The sequence below is a fragment of the Urocitellus parryii genome, chromosome 5, assembly GCF_045843805.1.
Source record: "Urocitellus parryii isolate mUroPar1 chromosome 5, mUroPar1.hap1, whole genome shotgun sequence".
Classification (NCBI taxonomy): domain Eukaryota; kingdom Metazoa; phylum Chordata; class Mammalia; order Rodentia; family Sciuridae; genus Urocitellus; species Urocitellus parryii.
The window spans coordinates 57620540-57635062 of NC_135535.1; the positions used below are offsets into that span (position 1 = coordinate 57620540).

At 44.8% G+C, this 14523-nt stretch overlaps 2 protein-coding genes across 6 annotated transcripts; one reads left to right on the top strand and one right to left on the bottom strand.

Moving 5' to 3' along the window:
• Window positions 1–1999: 1999 nt before the first annotated feature.
• Window positions 2000–10724, bottom strand: Eef1akmt3 (EEF1A lysine methyltransferase 3). 2 transcript variants are annotated; one of them, XM_026398440.1, is made up of 3 exons: window positions 10015–10263; window positions 9786–9897; window positions 2000–2391 (listed from the first exon to the last, which is right to left on the bottom strand). In XM_026398440.1, the coding sequence occupies exons 1-3, from the start codon at window positions 10189–10191 to the stop codon at window positions 2000–2002; spliced, it is 681 nt and encodes a 226-aa protein (XP_026254225.1). In that variant the 5' UTR covers window positions 10192–10263. The 2 variants fall into 2 exon arrangements, 1 of the variants encoding a protein (XP_026254225.1); XR_013343604.1 differs by lacking the exons at window positions 2000–2391; window positions 10015–10263 and adding an exon at window positions 10574–10724 and having other exon boundaries at window positions 9810–9897.
• Mettl1 (methyltransferase 1, tRNA methylguanosine) lies at window positions 10341–13990 on the top strand. 4 transcript variants are annotated; one of them, XM_026398439.1, is made up of 6 exons: window positions 10341–10427; window positions 11640–11803; window positions 12691–12875; window positions 12965–13078; window positions 13229–13330; window positions 13491–13990. In XM_026398439.1, the coding sequence occupies exons 2-6, from the start codon at window positions 11659–11661 to the stop codon at window positions 13608–13610; spliced, it is 666 nt and encodes a 221-aa protein (XP_026254224.1). In that variant the 5' UTR covers window positions 10341–10427; window positions 11640–11658; the 3' UTR covers window positions 13611–13990. The 4 variants fall into 4 exon arrangements, with proteins under 4 accessions (XP_026254224.1, XP_026254221.1, XP_026254222.1 ...); XM_026398436.2 differs by lacking the exon at window positions 10341–10427 and adding an exon at window positions 10836–10974; XM_026398437.2 differs by lacking the exon at window positions 10341–10427 and adding an exon at window positions 10836–10974 and having other exon boundaries at window positions 13007–13078.
• Window positions 13991–14523: the final 533 nt, after the last annotated feature.

Consider the following 14523-nt stretch of genomic DNA (forward strand, 5'->3'; position numbering starts at 1 on the left):
GTCAAAATTCTTCCCCAGAACGTGGCAAACAAGAGTGGCTCCACCTGCTGGCAAGAGGAACACAGTCGCCTCCATTCAGCTTAAACTTATGGAGACAGCATAGATTCAGACACTTCACAGGGAGTTATCCGCGACAGGAAAAATAAGAAAAATCAAAGGATAAAGTTGTCACAAAATAATAATGTAAGACGAATGGTTGACACTTGGTTTTTTTTTATTTCCAATGTATTTTCACATTCATTTTCCACTTACTACTCATGACAAACTCCCTGAGGCAGGTAGATGGGTAGAATCCCTCCAATAAACTTAGCAAGTATTTGTTAAATCAGCAAAATATCTGTGGAACACTTGTGTGCCAGGAACTGTGCTAACCTTCGGGGAATTAGACATGAATAAACGAACCACAGCTCTACCCTCCAAGGAAATCCCACAGTGAAAAAACAAGGATAAGACAAATGTTCACACAAGTCAAAGTCCCATAAGAGGAACAGTTAAAGGATCTCAGAGGGAAAAAATCGCATTCAAACAGGAGCTGAAAATCTTTTTTTCAGGAAAGAGGCAAAAAGCAAGATTTTTTGACAGGTAGCAATAGCCCTTCCAGGCAGGGAATCATCATAAAGACAGAAGAAGTCAGGAACTCTTGTATGGATTTAGAAAACAAAGAATAGACCTTTTACAATCTGGTCAGAGGCCCAATACGTGTAGGAAAAGAATGGAAAATGAAAGAGAGAGGTAAATTGGGATTAGATGGAAGTACTAAGCAGAGGAGCTTGTTCTTGCTTTTACAAGCAGTGGAAGCTAATCAGAGCTGATTTGGAAGATTCCAAGTTTGCAGACTGGCTCCAAGGTGAGAGAAAGTGGCAGAGGGTCCAGAAGAGGAGACTATGTGCCTAAGCAAGAAGAGATCCTGGACCAGAGAAGCTAGCATGAGAGGAGACAAAAAATGAAGCAAACACATTAGAAAAGAATGACTAATGGAGCTTAGAAAGGAAAACCAAAGGTGAGAAGAATCTAGCACTTAGTCCATGTTCTGCACTGCACTATGTTCTGATATCAGAATCCAGCTCTGAAAAGGAAAAAGAAGCTATAGCCCAAAAGACAGCTCTGCTGCTTATCCCCAGCTTCAGGATTGGGAGGACCTGACCCAGTTAGAGCCATGACCCTACCAGATTATTGTTGGGGTGTGAGGGGGTACTCCATAGATTTTAGATTTGGGGGTTTGGGGTTTTTTTTTTAGTTGTATATGGACACAATATCTTTCTTATTTATATTTATGTGGTACTGAATTTTGAACCCAGTGCCTCATGCATGCAAGGCAAGTGATCTACCATTGAGCTATAAACCCAGTCCCAAAGATTTAGGGTTTTGTTTTCGGTACTGGGGCACTTTACCACTGAGCTACAATCCCCAGCCCTTTCTATTTTTTTATTATTTTTTAAAATTATTATTCTTTTTTGGGTGTACCAGGGATTGAACTCAGAGGCACTGAGCCTATTTTGTATTTTATTTAGAGATAGGGTCTCACTGAGTTGCTTAGTTCCTCGATTTTGCTGAGGCTGGCTTTGAACCTGCGATACTCCTGCCTCAGCCTCACCAGTTGCTGGGATTACAGGCTTGCACCACCATGCCTGACTAGATCTTGGTTTTTTAAAAAGTCCATTCTGTATAAATAGGACTGGAAGTCATCAGTGACAGTCTCACTGCAGCCACTGTTCTCATATCTTATTTACCTTCTTTACTTTTAAATATCCCAGGGACCCTTCCAACCTCCTTTGTGCAAAACCCCTTTACGCTCTAAAAGCCAATCCTTCTAGGACTCCAGAATTCTTAGCAAACAAACACCTGCCTTCATCTGTCCAAGCACAATTGTGGGAACAAAGAAGGAAGGGGGAGAGAGACACCAAGGAAATCCTTTTTTTTTTTTTTTTGGTCCTTGTGTTTGTGGCTCTGGAGATACAGCTTTGGAGAAATGCAGTTCCTTTACTGGAATGGAATGACATCAAGCAGGTCTTGGTTCCCTGTGCCTGGCCCTATAGATGTTGACATTCTTATCCTCATCCCGCTGGGCCAGCTCAAGTTGGAAGTGCTGGGGAAGAAGGTGCTGAAAGAAGTTCTCTGTCCCATGTTCCTCTCTCATCTTGGAGGCCAGGTAGATGGTGCCATGATGCCCACACAGATGTTGGAGGGTTCCCAGTAGCAGTGGGAAGGTGGGCTCCATGTACACGATATCAGCCCCCAGCACTATGTCATAGTCTCCAGGGAAGACATGCTGATCAATCCCCCAGGACAAGGCACAAACCTGGGCCCGGCCTCCGGCTGGCACGTTAGCCTGGACATTGCCCTTGATCTGCTCTAGGGCCACTGGCAGGTCAGTGATGGTAACATCCCCCCCTGAGAGAGAGCAAGGAGGAGAAATGCAAGTCAGAGGGACCAACCACCGGCTCCTGGTTGGAAGGTCCAGAGACCACAATGCCTAGAGGGCAATGTCTTCACAGCCCAAAGTCCACACTTTGACTTTTAGTTGCCCTAACATCCATCTCACCGACTGCTATTCTCATTACTCCACATTCTACAACATCAACATTCCCTCTGAGCTAATCTTCAACCTCTCTGCCAAACACAACAATCAGATGTCAGCAGAAGCCTGGGCACGACTGAGCTGGAGATGGGCTATGCACCTACCCCCACTGACACAAGCTGCCTTCAGGGATCTGGAAAGCTTCCCAGAAGACATGACCTCAGCTGAGCTCTAAAGGGAAAGCAGGAGTTAGTCAGGTGTTGCTTTCCAAGCAGAGGATAGTGAATATGAAGGCCTGGCAGGAGAAAAGTATGACATGTTCAAAGAAGGCTGTAACTTAAAGGTTGTGGAACAGAAAAGTGTCAAGACATGAGAAAAGAAGACCATAACATGCTAAGGAGATTTAGGTTTCATAGAGGGCAATAGGATTTAAGATGAGAAGCAGGACTGGGCATGGGGGTGCACACCTGTAACCTCAGCAGCTTGGAAGGTTGAGACAGGAGGATCGAAAGTTCAAAGCTAGCAACTTAGCAAGACCCTGTCTCTGAATAAAAATATTTTTAAAGGGCTGGTGATGTGGCTCAGTGGTTAAGTGTCCCTAGGTTCAATCCCCAGTACCAAAAAAAAAAAGCAGGGTGAAGATCAGATTAGCATTTCAGAAAGCATTCATGCAATAAATTGAGCACCCAGAAGTGCTAAGGATACAGTGGAGAGCAAAACAAAACCTCAGCTTTCCTTGAATTTTATTCTAGAGGTAGAAATGCACTATGTACTGCAAAATTAACTATTTAACTATAAATTAAAAATCATTATTTAACTATAATCATGATGAGTATTATAGAAAGAGATGTAGGAAGTACTAAGGATGAATTCATTCATTTTTATCATGTGCTTATATGCCAGGTGTTGAGACTACAGCAGTGAACCAGCCAGACAAGTGTCCCCTTCCTATGGAGCTTACAGTCTAGTAGCAAGAAACAGATGACAACAATTAAAAAAAAAAGGAAATACAATACACCATATGTCAAATGGTAATAAGTGTTATGGTGAAATGTCAAGCAAGAAAAGAAATAAGAAATGTTTAAGGATCAGGACAGGGAGTGTCATTTTAAATTGGATGATTGGGAAAAGTCTCCATAAGCAGGTTATGTTTGGGCAAAGACCTGAAGGCAGCATAGAGCAAATCACGTGGATCTCTCAGGCTAAAGTCTACCAAGTGACAGAACAGCAAGCAAAAAGACCTTGAGGTAGGACTCTGGTGCCTGATGCGAGTGAGGAACAGTGTGTCAGAAGCTAGAGTAGAGAGTAAAGGGGACAATAGTAGGCACTGGATCATAGTCAGGGTCTTATAAGAAGATTGAGAAATCTGGCTTTCAAATTTCCAGGAAACTGTGGAAGAATTTTAAATGGAAGAAAGGCATAAACTGATTTAATGTTTTAAGGGATGTATTTTGGTTTCTGCAATTAGAGGGCATTGGGGGATTTGAACCTGGGGTATTCTACCACTGATCTACATCCCCATCCCTTTTTATTTTTTATTTTGAGACAAGTCTTGCTAAGTTGCCCAGGCTGGCCTCAAACTTAAAGTCCTCAAATTTAATCCTCCTACTTTGGTCTCCCAAGTTGCTGGGATTACAGTCATGTACCACCAAATGTATTTTTAATATATTCAAATATCAAAAGAATATATTTCTGAATATATTTTGGAGATAGAATCCACAGGATTTGCCAACACATTGAATATGAAATATGACAGAGAAAGAGGGAAAGTTCGGATAGTTTTCAGACATTTGGCCTAACTAGAAAACCAAATTGCCATTCAACTGAACAAATAGTGCTACAGCAGGTGGTTTGAATAGGAAATTATAATGTCGTTTCTGGACACTGCATAAAGATACTGAGTAGATAGTCACAAACATGAAAAGGACATTCAAAGCCACAAAGTGTTGAGAGTGCTCAGGAGGGAATGTAGTCAGAAAAAAGAAAAGGTCAAAAGATTACTACCTGAGCTCTGGGGCACTCAAATTTTTAGTTGCGAAGATGAATAGCCACTGACAAAAGAGAAGGGAAAAGTGTGCCAGTCAGGCAGGCAGAAACAGGTGTGGCACTCCAGAAAACAAAGAAAGTTTCAAGGAGGAAGTGGCAATGTCAAATGCAGAGTTGATTGAGGTGGGCTGAGGACAGACTCCTGGGTTTAACAATACAAAGTTGAAAGGGAAGCTCATAACCTTAACTAGAGCCATTGAAGTGAAAGGCATGGTGCAGTCTGGATTGGAATGGATGGAGAAAAAAACAGAAGAAGAAGCAGAGACAGTGAACAATAACTCTTTTGAGGAATTTTTTTTTTTAAAGCAGAGCAGAAAAAATGGCTTGGTATCTGGAGGGAGATGTAGGATCAGAGTATTTTTTTCTGAGATAGGAGAAATTATAGTATATTTATGTATGTATGTATATATAATAATATAAAATATGTGTAGACAGTAGACATAATTATACATAGCATAATCACATATAGAGAGAGGGGAGGAGAATAAAACCCAAAGAGAAGGAAAAATCAACAATACAGAAGATGCTTGGGGGCTGTTGCTGGAACGGTGTCTTTGAGCTGGTGGGAAAATTTAGAATCTTTAGACAAATGGAGGGTTTGACTATAGCTAGCACAGTGTGTTGATCCATGATAACAAGGCAAAAGGCAGCCAGATGTGTTGGTGGACACCTGTAATTTCAGCCACTTGGGAGCCTGATGCAGAAGGATCACAAGTTTAAGGCCAGCCTCAGCAACTCAGTGAGACCCTGTCTCAAAATAAAATAAAAAGGGCTGAGGGTGTAGTTCATTGGTAGAGGGTCCCTGAGTTCTAGCCCTAATACCACTAAAAACAACAACAAAGCAGAAGGCAATGTATCAGACTCAGACACAGGAGAATAGATGTTGCAGCAGGAGCATGTGGACATTTTTTGAGAAAATACAAGCAATCAGGAGATGGAAAACAAAGTCATCAGCTGAGGGTGATGATAGTGGAAGAGGCACTCACAGTTTTGAAGAACAAGAAAGGAAGAAACAGATGTTTAGGGGAGTGGAAGAATAAGCAGAAAAGGGGAAGTGTAACAGACTAGCATTTAAGACCCACCTGTCAGTGATAGCAAATTTAAAATGAGACCAATGAGTACAGATGGATATGTACTAGAAAGGCCTAAACTGGCCTGGGGTGGAATTATCAAAGAAGCTTTTCCTTGGAAGTGATAGTTGAGCTGAGCAATGAGGAATGCATATGCATTAACCAGGTAGCAAAAGGGTTTCAGACAGAAAGTGCAGCCTGTGTAAAGTCCCCAAGGAAGGGAACATCAAAGTAGGTTGTGGAACCAACAAAAGGGCAATAGCATAAAGAGGACAGGAGGGAAAGAGAAGAACAAAAAGAAGCTGGAGAGCTAGGTGCACATCTGTAATCCCAGCTCTCAGGAGGCTAAGGCAGAAGGATCACAAGTTCAAGGCCCTGTCTCAAAATAAAATAAGAGTTGGAGATTTAGCTCAGTGGTAGAACTCTTGTTCAGTACATGCAAAGCCCTGGATTCAATCACTAGTACCTCCCTGCTGAAAAAAAAATATGAAGAAAAAAGAGGAAGAAAGAAAAAGGCTAGAGAGAGAGGTAAGGCATCGGAGGCCATACTAAAGGTATTTGTTCTATCCTGAAAACAAAAAGAACCCACTAAAAGTTTTGGAATGGGGTGGGGTGTGATTACATCTGCATTTTTTTGGTATTGGGGACTGAACTCAAGGGCACTTGACCACTGAGCCACCTCCCCAGCCCTATTTTGTATTTTATTTAGAGACAGGGTCTCACTGAATTGCTTTTGCTGAGGCTGGCTTCAAACTTATGATACTCCTGCCTCAGCCTCCCAGACTGCTGGGATTACAGGCATGCACCACGGTGCCCAGTTCCACATTTGCATTTTGAAAGTCATTCTGACTGCTGAGTGGAGTGGGCAGAAGTCTAAGTAGGGGCAAAAAGTCAAGGTAGGAAGACTAGAATGACTATGTTGCAGTCCAAGCAAGTGGTGATGGTCGCTTGGACTGGGAAGCTATCAGTGGATATGACAATACATGAAAAAATCCAGGAAATTTTTCAGGAGATAAAATCAATAGGACTTGAATAATGATATAGGGGTGATAAACAATGACATGTGAAAGGTTATGTCTAGGTACATTGGGAGGATGGTGGTTTGATTCACCAAAATGAGGAAGCCTGAGGGAGGATCACAGAATCTAGGTTGGGTATGCCAAACTTTCGCATAGGGAAGCATGAAGGCTCTTGTGAAAAACCAGGCAAGAAATGGTAATGGCCTAAACTCAACGTGGTGGGAAGTAGAGCAGATAACTGTGGAAGAGCTAAGGACATATAATGCAAGGACTGGCTGATTACCAGGAATTTGAGGGAAAGGGAAAGAGACAAAATGACACTCATAGCTGGGTGTGGTGGCATACACTTGTAATCCCAGTGGCAAGGAAGACTGAGGCAGGAGGATTGTAAATTTAAGGCCAGACTCATCAATTTAGAGAGGCCCTAGCAATTTAGTAAGATCTGCTCTCAAGATAAAAAAATAAAAAGGGATGGGGATGTTGCTCAGTGGTTAAGTGCCTCTGGATATAATCTCCAGTACCAAGAAAAGAGAGATAGACAGAAGATAGATAGATAAATAGATGGAAAGATAGATAGATAACATTCAGATTTCTAACTTGGCAACTTAACAGGGAGCAAAGGAAAAGAAGCTAGTCTGGTAGCAAGTGAAGGTAAGTGTTCCCATTATATGGATGCTTTTGGGCTGGGATTGTGGCTCAGCATAGCACGTGCGAGGCCCCAGGTTCGATCCTCAGCACCACATAATAATCAATAAATAAAAGTATAAATAAATATAAATATATATATTCATATATATTAAAATTGGTAAAAACAATTCACATCTTAAAAATATATATATATATATATATATATATATATATGCCTGCTTTTTCTCCTGTTAATATAACTACCTGACACTTTTCCATTCATCCCTCATGGAAAAGTTGCTGTTGACATTCCCTGTTTTCACAATGTTCATCTCCTCCTCACCTAACAGAGCTCTCCCCTGATGGATTCCCAGGGAGTTAAGGTAGACAGGGCCAGAGCAAGTCTACTGGCTCTGTACATACATCACCAAAGCTCTTGAACAGCAGCATCTTCCCCCCATTTTCTCCACTAAACCACAAGCTCCTTATGGAGTCCTGGAAAATCACTGTTGAATTCCCAATATCTAGCATGACTTCTGGCACTTAGGGAATTTGGAATACTATTGGTTGAAGGAATGCTTATCTCTGGGAAGACTTCCTTTAGCCACTGGAACTGTGGCTCAGAGGTAGCACACTTGCCTGGAATGTATGAGGAACTGGCTTCGATTCTCAGCACCGCAATAAATAAATAAAAAACAAAGGTCCATCAACAACTAAAAAAAAAAATTTTAATTAAAAAAAAAGGGGGGCTGGAGTTGTGGCTCGGAGGTAGAGCATTTGCCTCGCATGTGCAAGGTCCTGGGTTTGATCCTCAGTATCACATAAAAATAAATAAATAAAACAAAGGTGTTGTGTCCAACTACAACTAAAAAATAAATATTTTTAAAAAATATTTCATTTAATATAGGAACCTTAACTAGGTTCCCAAAACCTAGTTTTGCTTTTATGAACAAGGGCATGCTAATTTGCATGACTTCATTCATATTTGTTTTTTGGGGGTGGTTTTTTTTTGGGGGGGTACCAGGGAATGAACCCAGGTGCACTTAATCACTGAGCCACATTCTCAGTCCTTTTTTGTATTTTATTTAGAGACAGGAGTTGCTTAGGGCCTCACTAAATTGCTCAAGCTCATCTTGATCTTGCAATTCTGCCTCAGCTTCCCAGTCACTGGGATTATAGGCATGTACCACTGCTCCCTGCAGTTTCTATCTTTTTGCTTTCTGTGATTTCATGGGGGATTTGTCAATTAAAATTCCCTTTCGCATTTGAGAGGCTGAGACAGGAGGATTGCAAATTCAAGGCTAGCCTCAGCAAGGCCCTAAGCAACTCAGGGAGACCCTGCCTCAAAATAAAAAATAAAAAAGGGTCAGAGATGTGGCTCAGTGGTTAAGTGTCCCTGGGTTCAACCCCTGATACCACTCCAAAAAAAAAAAAAAAAAAAAAGTTTTTAGATAATTACTTTCAGTGTAGGGTTTGTCTGTTCCTTAGATTATAAGAGACTTTTTTTTTTTTTTAGTTTTTGGTTCTTGATACAAGCAAACTTTTCCTTACCCTTTCCTTTTCCAAGTCTGCCATGCTTAATTCCTACCCCCACTTCCCAAAAACCCAAGGAATCTAACATATATTAATACATAATGAAGTCTAAAGCAGTCACAAGGTTTAATACCCACAGGTCACTTTTCTACATGATACCCCCACATATGCATTTTGACAGAAGACCACCTCCAAGCCAAAGAGGATTTTTTTTGTCTTGTTTTTGTAATGGAGATTTAACTCAGGGGTGTTTTATTACTAAACCACATCCCCAGCCCTTTTTATTTTTATTTTTTGAGATAAGGTCTGGCTAAGTTGCTTAGGGCTTCGCTAAGTTGCTTAGGCTGGCCTTACACTTGCAATCCTTCTGACTCAGCCTCCCCAGTCACTGGGATTATAGTCATGGGCCACTATGCCATGCCCAAAGGCGACTTTAATTGACAAACTCTCCCATGAAATCACAGAGAGCAAAAAGATAGAAACTATCTGGATTGGTGGCACATATCTGTTACCCCAATGACTGGGGAGGCTGAGGCAGGAGGACTGCAAATTCAAGGTCAGACTCAACAACTGAGCGAGGCCCAAAGCAACTTTAGCAAGACAATGTCTCAGAATTCAAGATAAAAAAACAGAAAGGATTGAGGATGTCTCAGTGATTAAGCACTCCTGGGTTCAATCACTGATACGCCTCTCCCCACCACCACCAAAAGTAGAAACTACTTCTACAAGACCTGCCCAATTTTTATTTCTTGCCCTCAAATCAACCATCCCGGGTGCTCTGACAGCTAATTAGTGCTTTCTGTCACAGAAGGTGGTGGCGGGGGTGGAGGTGGGGGTGTGTGTGGGGGAGGTTGTTAAAGAGAAGGACTGGGCTGAACCCAAAGCACTGCCGTCTCCCAAGAGTCCACAAAGTGACAATTTCTCCACATTCCCGTTCCCCAACCCCTCCCTCCGCAATGCCAGCTCACACACCCTGCAGCGCTGCCAAGATTCCCACGATGCCGGTCCCTGCGCCCAGTTCGATCACCTTCTTGCCTCGAAAATCCACATTGTGACTTTCGAAATAGTTGCACAAGCTCAGAGCCTATGAGGGGTGGGGGAGAGAAAAGAGAGTGGCAGAGATGACTCCATAGGGAAGACTAGGAATCGAGGGTCGGTGGTACCTCCCAGGGACCCTCAACTGGCATAGCCCTTTTCTCACCGAATCCCACACGCCTGCAGCCACCCCGAGTCGTGAACCAAAATTCTGCGTGATGTTCAGTACATGCCCACAGAAACAGAACCGGCTTTTCTCGGAGTAAGAGTCAGTAAAGAGGCCGACTTCGTGAGGGAACACTGACTCCGGCTCTGATTCGGGATCCCGGCGGCAGTTCGCCATCCGGCAAGAGAGTACCCCGGAGCCACGGCGGGTGCTCGGATCCCGGGTCTGTGGCGGAGTAGAGGTTGAGGGCCGCCCCCGCACCCCCCGTCTCGGTTTCCCCGTGGCATCGAGCCCCGCCTCCCCGAGTCAGCACTCCTTTCTCCAGATGGACTTCCTGGAGGTGGAATGAGGAGCTGCCCCTCCTGCCTTGGTCCCTAGTATATACCCAACAGGACCTACTTAGGAACAGACAGGTGTGTGTGTGTGTGGTGTGTGTGTGTGTGTGTGTGTGTGTGTGTGTGTGTGTGTGTGTCCTCGCCAGAGGGCTCGGGATCGGGGAGAGGAAAGAGAAACGTGCTTGATTCCACTGTAGGAGGCGAGGCCCCCAGATCCCTCCTACCTGTGGGGTGCACAGGTACCTGCAGCCAGGCATGGTAATCAGACCGTGCAGAAACAACCTAAGAGAAGAGGTTGGTGCCCGGACTGGCCTTGCCAAACGGCTTAGAAACTAGCGGTGCGGAGGCCAGCTCCGGCACTCGACCCTTGAGCTCCTCCCAGCTCAGCCCAGTCGAATTTGCTCTTGGGTCTTTAAGGGGGCGGGACCTGCTTGCAGCATGCTTGTGCGTCATTACCTTGCGCCTCGGCCTCGGCCTCCACGTGGATGCTGTGAAACCCGCGACCGGGCATCATGGCGGGAATCGAGACTGGAACCCCAGTGGGAGCTGAGGCCCCGCAGCCTCAGAAGCGCTACTACAGGCAACGCGCCCACTCCAACCCTATGGCGGACCACACGCTGCGCTAGTGAGGAGCCGGGCAGGGGGAGCGGAAAGAGGGCTGGAGCCTCCGAGCAGCCAGGGAGAGCAATTGTGCTGGCACTGTAGGGAGGATTGGGATGGACCCGGGAGAATCAACTGGGTGACGTCAGTTAGGGGGTGGATCGGAGAGATTTGGCTGAGGGCTGAGCTGGCCAGTTGGAAGGGGGCGTGGCGTCCTAGTAGCGGTGCCAAATCTGGGAAGAGAGTTACTGAAACTAGCAGGTTGTCGTTTCCATCTTTCACTTTTGTTTGCTGGGTTTAACAAAAACAAAACAAAAAACCACAAAGATATACACAATCCTACACTCCTTATCTTACTGTCTCCTCGCAGAGCACACAAAATAGGAGGATCTCAGTGCCTTAGGCAGTCTCTAGGAGAAGGGGAACTTGTGTCCCAGAAATGAGAGCTGCCCAGTCAGGGTCATATCAACCCCAGAAGTGGAGATGGGCAGATCAACAATTGTGGGCCTCATAATGGGCCTGTGATTCACACTGGGAGCGAGGGGGCTTTCCGTTGTGCCTACTAGGGTCTAGTGTTACAGAATTTTTGAGAAATCCTCCTCTGTATACTCCACCCATACACATGCAATCCCACTTCTGAAAAATTGCATAACCAATATTCTTACATGTCTTATGTCTTCTTTCCAATAGCCCTGTGAAGCCAGAGGAGATGGACTGGTCTGAGCTATATCCAGAGTTCTTCGCCCCACTCACTCAAAATCAGAGCCATGATGACCCAAAGGATAAGAAAGAAAATCGAGCTCAGGCCCAAGTGGAATTTGCAGACATAGGCTGTGGCTATGGTGGCCTGTTAGGTAACACTGGCTCTTTCTCTGGAGTGAGGAGGGGCCTAGGTTCTGCTACCTCAGCAGGTTTGATGGGGACTACAGGTGACCTTTCCCCCTTAAGACATTGGTGACATCAGTGTGGAAAGCCTCCCACCTCCCTTCTGGATGTGTGGCCTTTGCCTTGGAGAAGGGAGGGGGTTGCCTCAAATGCCTCTTAGAACCTCATTTGTTCTGTCTGGCCTCAGTCCCTACTTGAGCCCCATTTTGCCTGCCAGGTGCTGGGTCAGTGAGCCGGTCAGCACAAGCGTCAGAGATTAGCTGCTGTGGTCAGTGATCCTGAACTGTCTTTCTCAGGGATTCCACCACTTTCCCTAACCCCCACCACACCTTCAACTAGTCACATTTTTTCTTCTCCACTCTTATGTTTTGGGGTTCCTATTATACTGTCTGTATTGTTTCAGGTATGCATGTCATGCCACTTCCCTAGTTTTAGATCTTTCCATACAGATAACAGCCTGATAGGGAGAAGAACATGGTACTTAGAGGTAGAAAACCTTGGTTTAAGTTCCAGCTCTACCCCTTCTTAGCTCTATGATCTTGAACATTTCTGGCCCTTAGAGTCCTCATCTTCTCAGTCTACCGTAGAATCTTATAGAAATTAAATAAGACCATGTATGAAATCACTGTGAAAACTGTAAAGGAAATTGCATATGTAACTCAGCCTTCCCATTGTAATCCTGGTGACAATTTTTGTATCTCCCCCAACTCATCCCCAGCAGAGAATAATTCATATAGGTATATCATACCCATTCTTGGCTTTGGTAGTTGCAGATTGAGTCCTCCTTTCTTGTGTTGACCCCTTTGAATTTCCACAAGTATGAGGTTGATGATCCCATTGCTATTTCTGTTTCCAGTGGAACTATCACCACTGTTTCCAGACACTCTGATTCTGGGTCTGGAGATACGTGTGAAGGTCTCAGACTATGTACAAGACCGGATTCGGGCACTTCGCACAGCCCCTGGAGGTGGCTTCCAGAACATTGCCTGTCTCCGTAGTAATGCCATGAAGCACCTTCCTAACTTCTTCCGCAAAGGCCAGGTGGGGAGGGGACCTGGTGGGTTAGGCTGGTAAGCAGGCCAGGCCTAGAGGCCAGGTCTCAACCTTCTTGGTGCCTATCTGTCTCACAGTTGACAAAGATGTTCTTCCTCTTTCCTGATCCACACTTCAAGCGAACAAAGCACAAGTGGCGAATCATCAGTCCCACACTGCTGGCAGAATATGCCTATGTACTAAGAGTTGGGGTGAGTTGGGAAGGAGGAGGGGTGAGTGGCTTACTTGGAATCTTCACTAAGAATTAGTTGGAAATGTATTTAGGAACTTCCATCATCACTCCCATCATTTTGCTGCTCAGTTGCATACAGCCCTTACCTAGGCTGATTTTGCCTATGCAGGGGCTGGTATATACCATAACTGATGTGCTGGAGCTACACCACTGGATGTGCACCCATTTTGAAGGGCACCCCTTGTTTGAGCGTGTGCCTCTGGAAGAGCTGGTAAGTAAAGGGCCTAGGGGAAATGTAAGGATGCAGGTCCTTTCCAGAGTACTTCTATACTCTTTGAACCCAGGTCAGGGCCAGGAGGATGGGATGGCAGTCTAGGGGTTGGGGAGTCTGAAAAGTGGGAAAGGACTTATTGGACCATTCCTTCTTCCAGAGTGAAGATCCCATTATAGGACATCTAGGCACCTCAACAGAGGAGGGAAAGAAAGTTCTACGTAATGGAGGAAAGAATTTCCCAGCTATCTTCCGAAGAATACAGGATCCTGCCCTCTAGGCATTGACCCCCAATTCTACCCTGCCTGGTCACTGACTGCCTACCCTACCTTAGCTGAACCCCATCTTCCAGGGACAGGAAAGAAGATCAGGCCTCTTCCAAAGAGATTGGGCCTTCCCACCTGAGCCTGGTGGGGCTGGGAGACTGCATTCTCTCCAAAAGTTGGGGAGGTGCTAGTGTTCTCACTTTCTAATTCATCCAATGCCAGCAGAAAGCACAAGCAGATAACTGGGAAGGACAAAGGACCTTGGCCGGAGGAGACCTTTGGAAGGGTGTAGGGTCTTGTCCTCCTGTAGTACTCCCTGCTCCTTGTGGGGACTCTCCTTATGTGGGATGCGGAATGCAATGTCCCACTGTCTAAACTCTCTACTCAGCTCAAATCATTTGTCCACTTGTGTTTTCTTTGCAGTCCTGGGGAATAATGTGTATGCATGCTCACGCATGCCCATGCTGCTATTTCTCGGGAAACATTGGTGGGGGGTGTATCAGGAGCCTCCTCTCATCTTCTCCCTGCCTAAGACTTGACTGGGGCAATCTCTGCCCCCTTTATTGTTGCTGTCTTGGAGAATCCCTGGTGGTAAGGGGGTGGAGACCCTCTCTTTTTCCATGTAAACCTTTGATTCCAGAACTTCAGAGCTGACTGGCACAGTGCCAGACACGGATAGTGAGGGGATTGAGATGTAAGAAGCAGAGATCTAAACTATGGAGAATTCTCTTTTTAAAAAAATATTTTTTAGATGTTGATGGATCTTTATTTTATTCATTTATTTATATGTGGTGCTGAGGATCAAATCCAGTGCCTCACACATACTAGGCAAGTGCTCTACCATTGAGCCACAATTCCAGCCCTAAACTATGGAGAATTTTAAAGCTAAAAGTGGAAAGGAGCGATTGACCAGACAGCTACTTAAAA

Bases quoted from the DNA above. Each gene is read 5' to 3' on its own strand.
- Mettl1 (XM_026398436.2), top strand. From the start codon at position 10,862: ATGGCGGGAATCGAGACTGGAACCCCAGTGGGAGCTGAGGCCCCGCAG. The intron at 11,804-12,690 runs GTAACACTGGCT...TTCTGTTTCCAG, and splicing joins TGGCTATGGTGGCCTGTTAG to TGGAACTATCACCACTGTTT. The intron at 12,876-12,964 runs GTGGGGAGGGGA...TCTGTCTCACAG, and splicing joins ACTTCTTCCGCAAAGGCCAG to TTGACAAAGATGTTCTTCCT.
- Eef1akmt3 (XM_026398440.1), bottom strand. From the start codon at position 10,191: ATGGCGAACTGCCGCCGGGATCCCGAATCAGAGCCGGAGTCAGTGTTC. The intron at 9,898-10,014 runs GTGAGAAAAGGG...CACCCCTCATAG, and splicing joins CTGCAGGCGTGTGGGATTCG to GCTCTGAGCTTGTGCAACTA. The intron at 2,392-9,785 runs GTGTGTGAGCTG...GCTCTCTCTCAG, and splicing joins AATCTTGGCAGCGCTGCAGG to GGGGGGATGTTACCATCACT.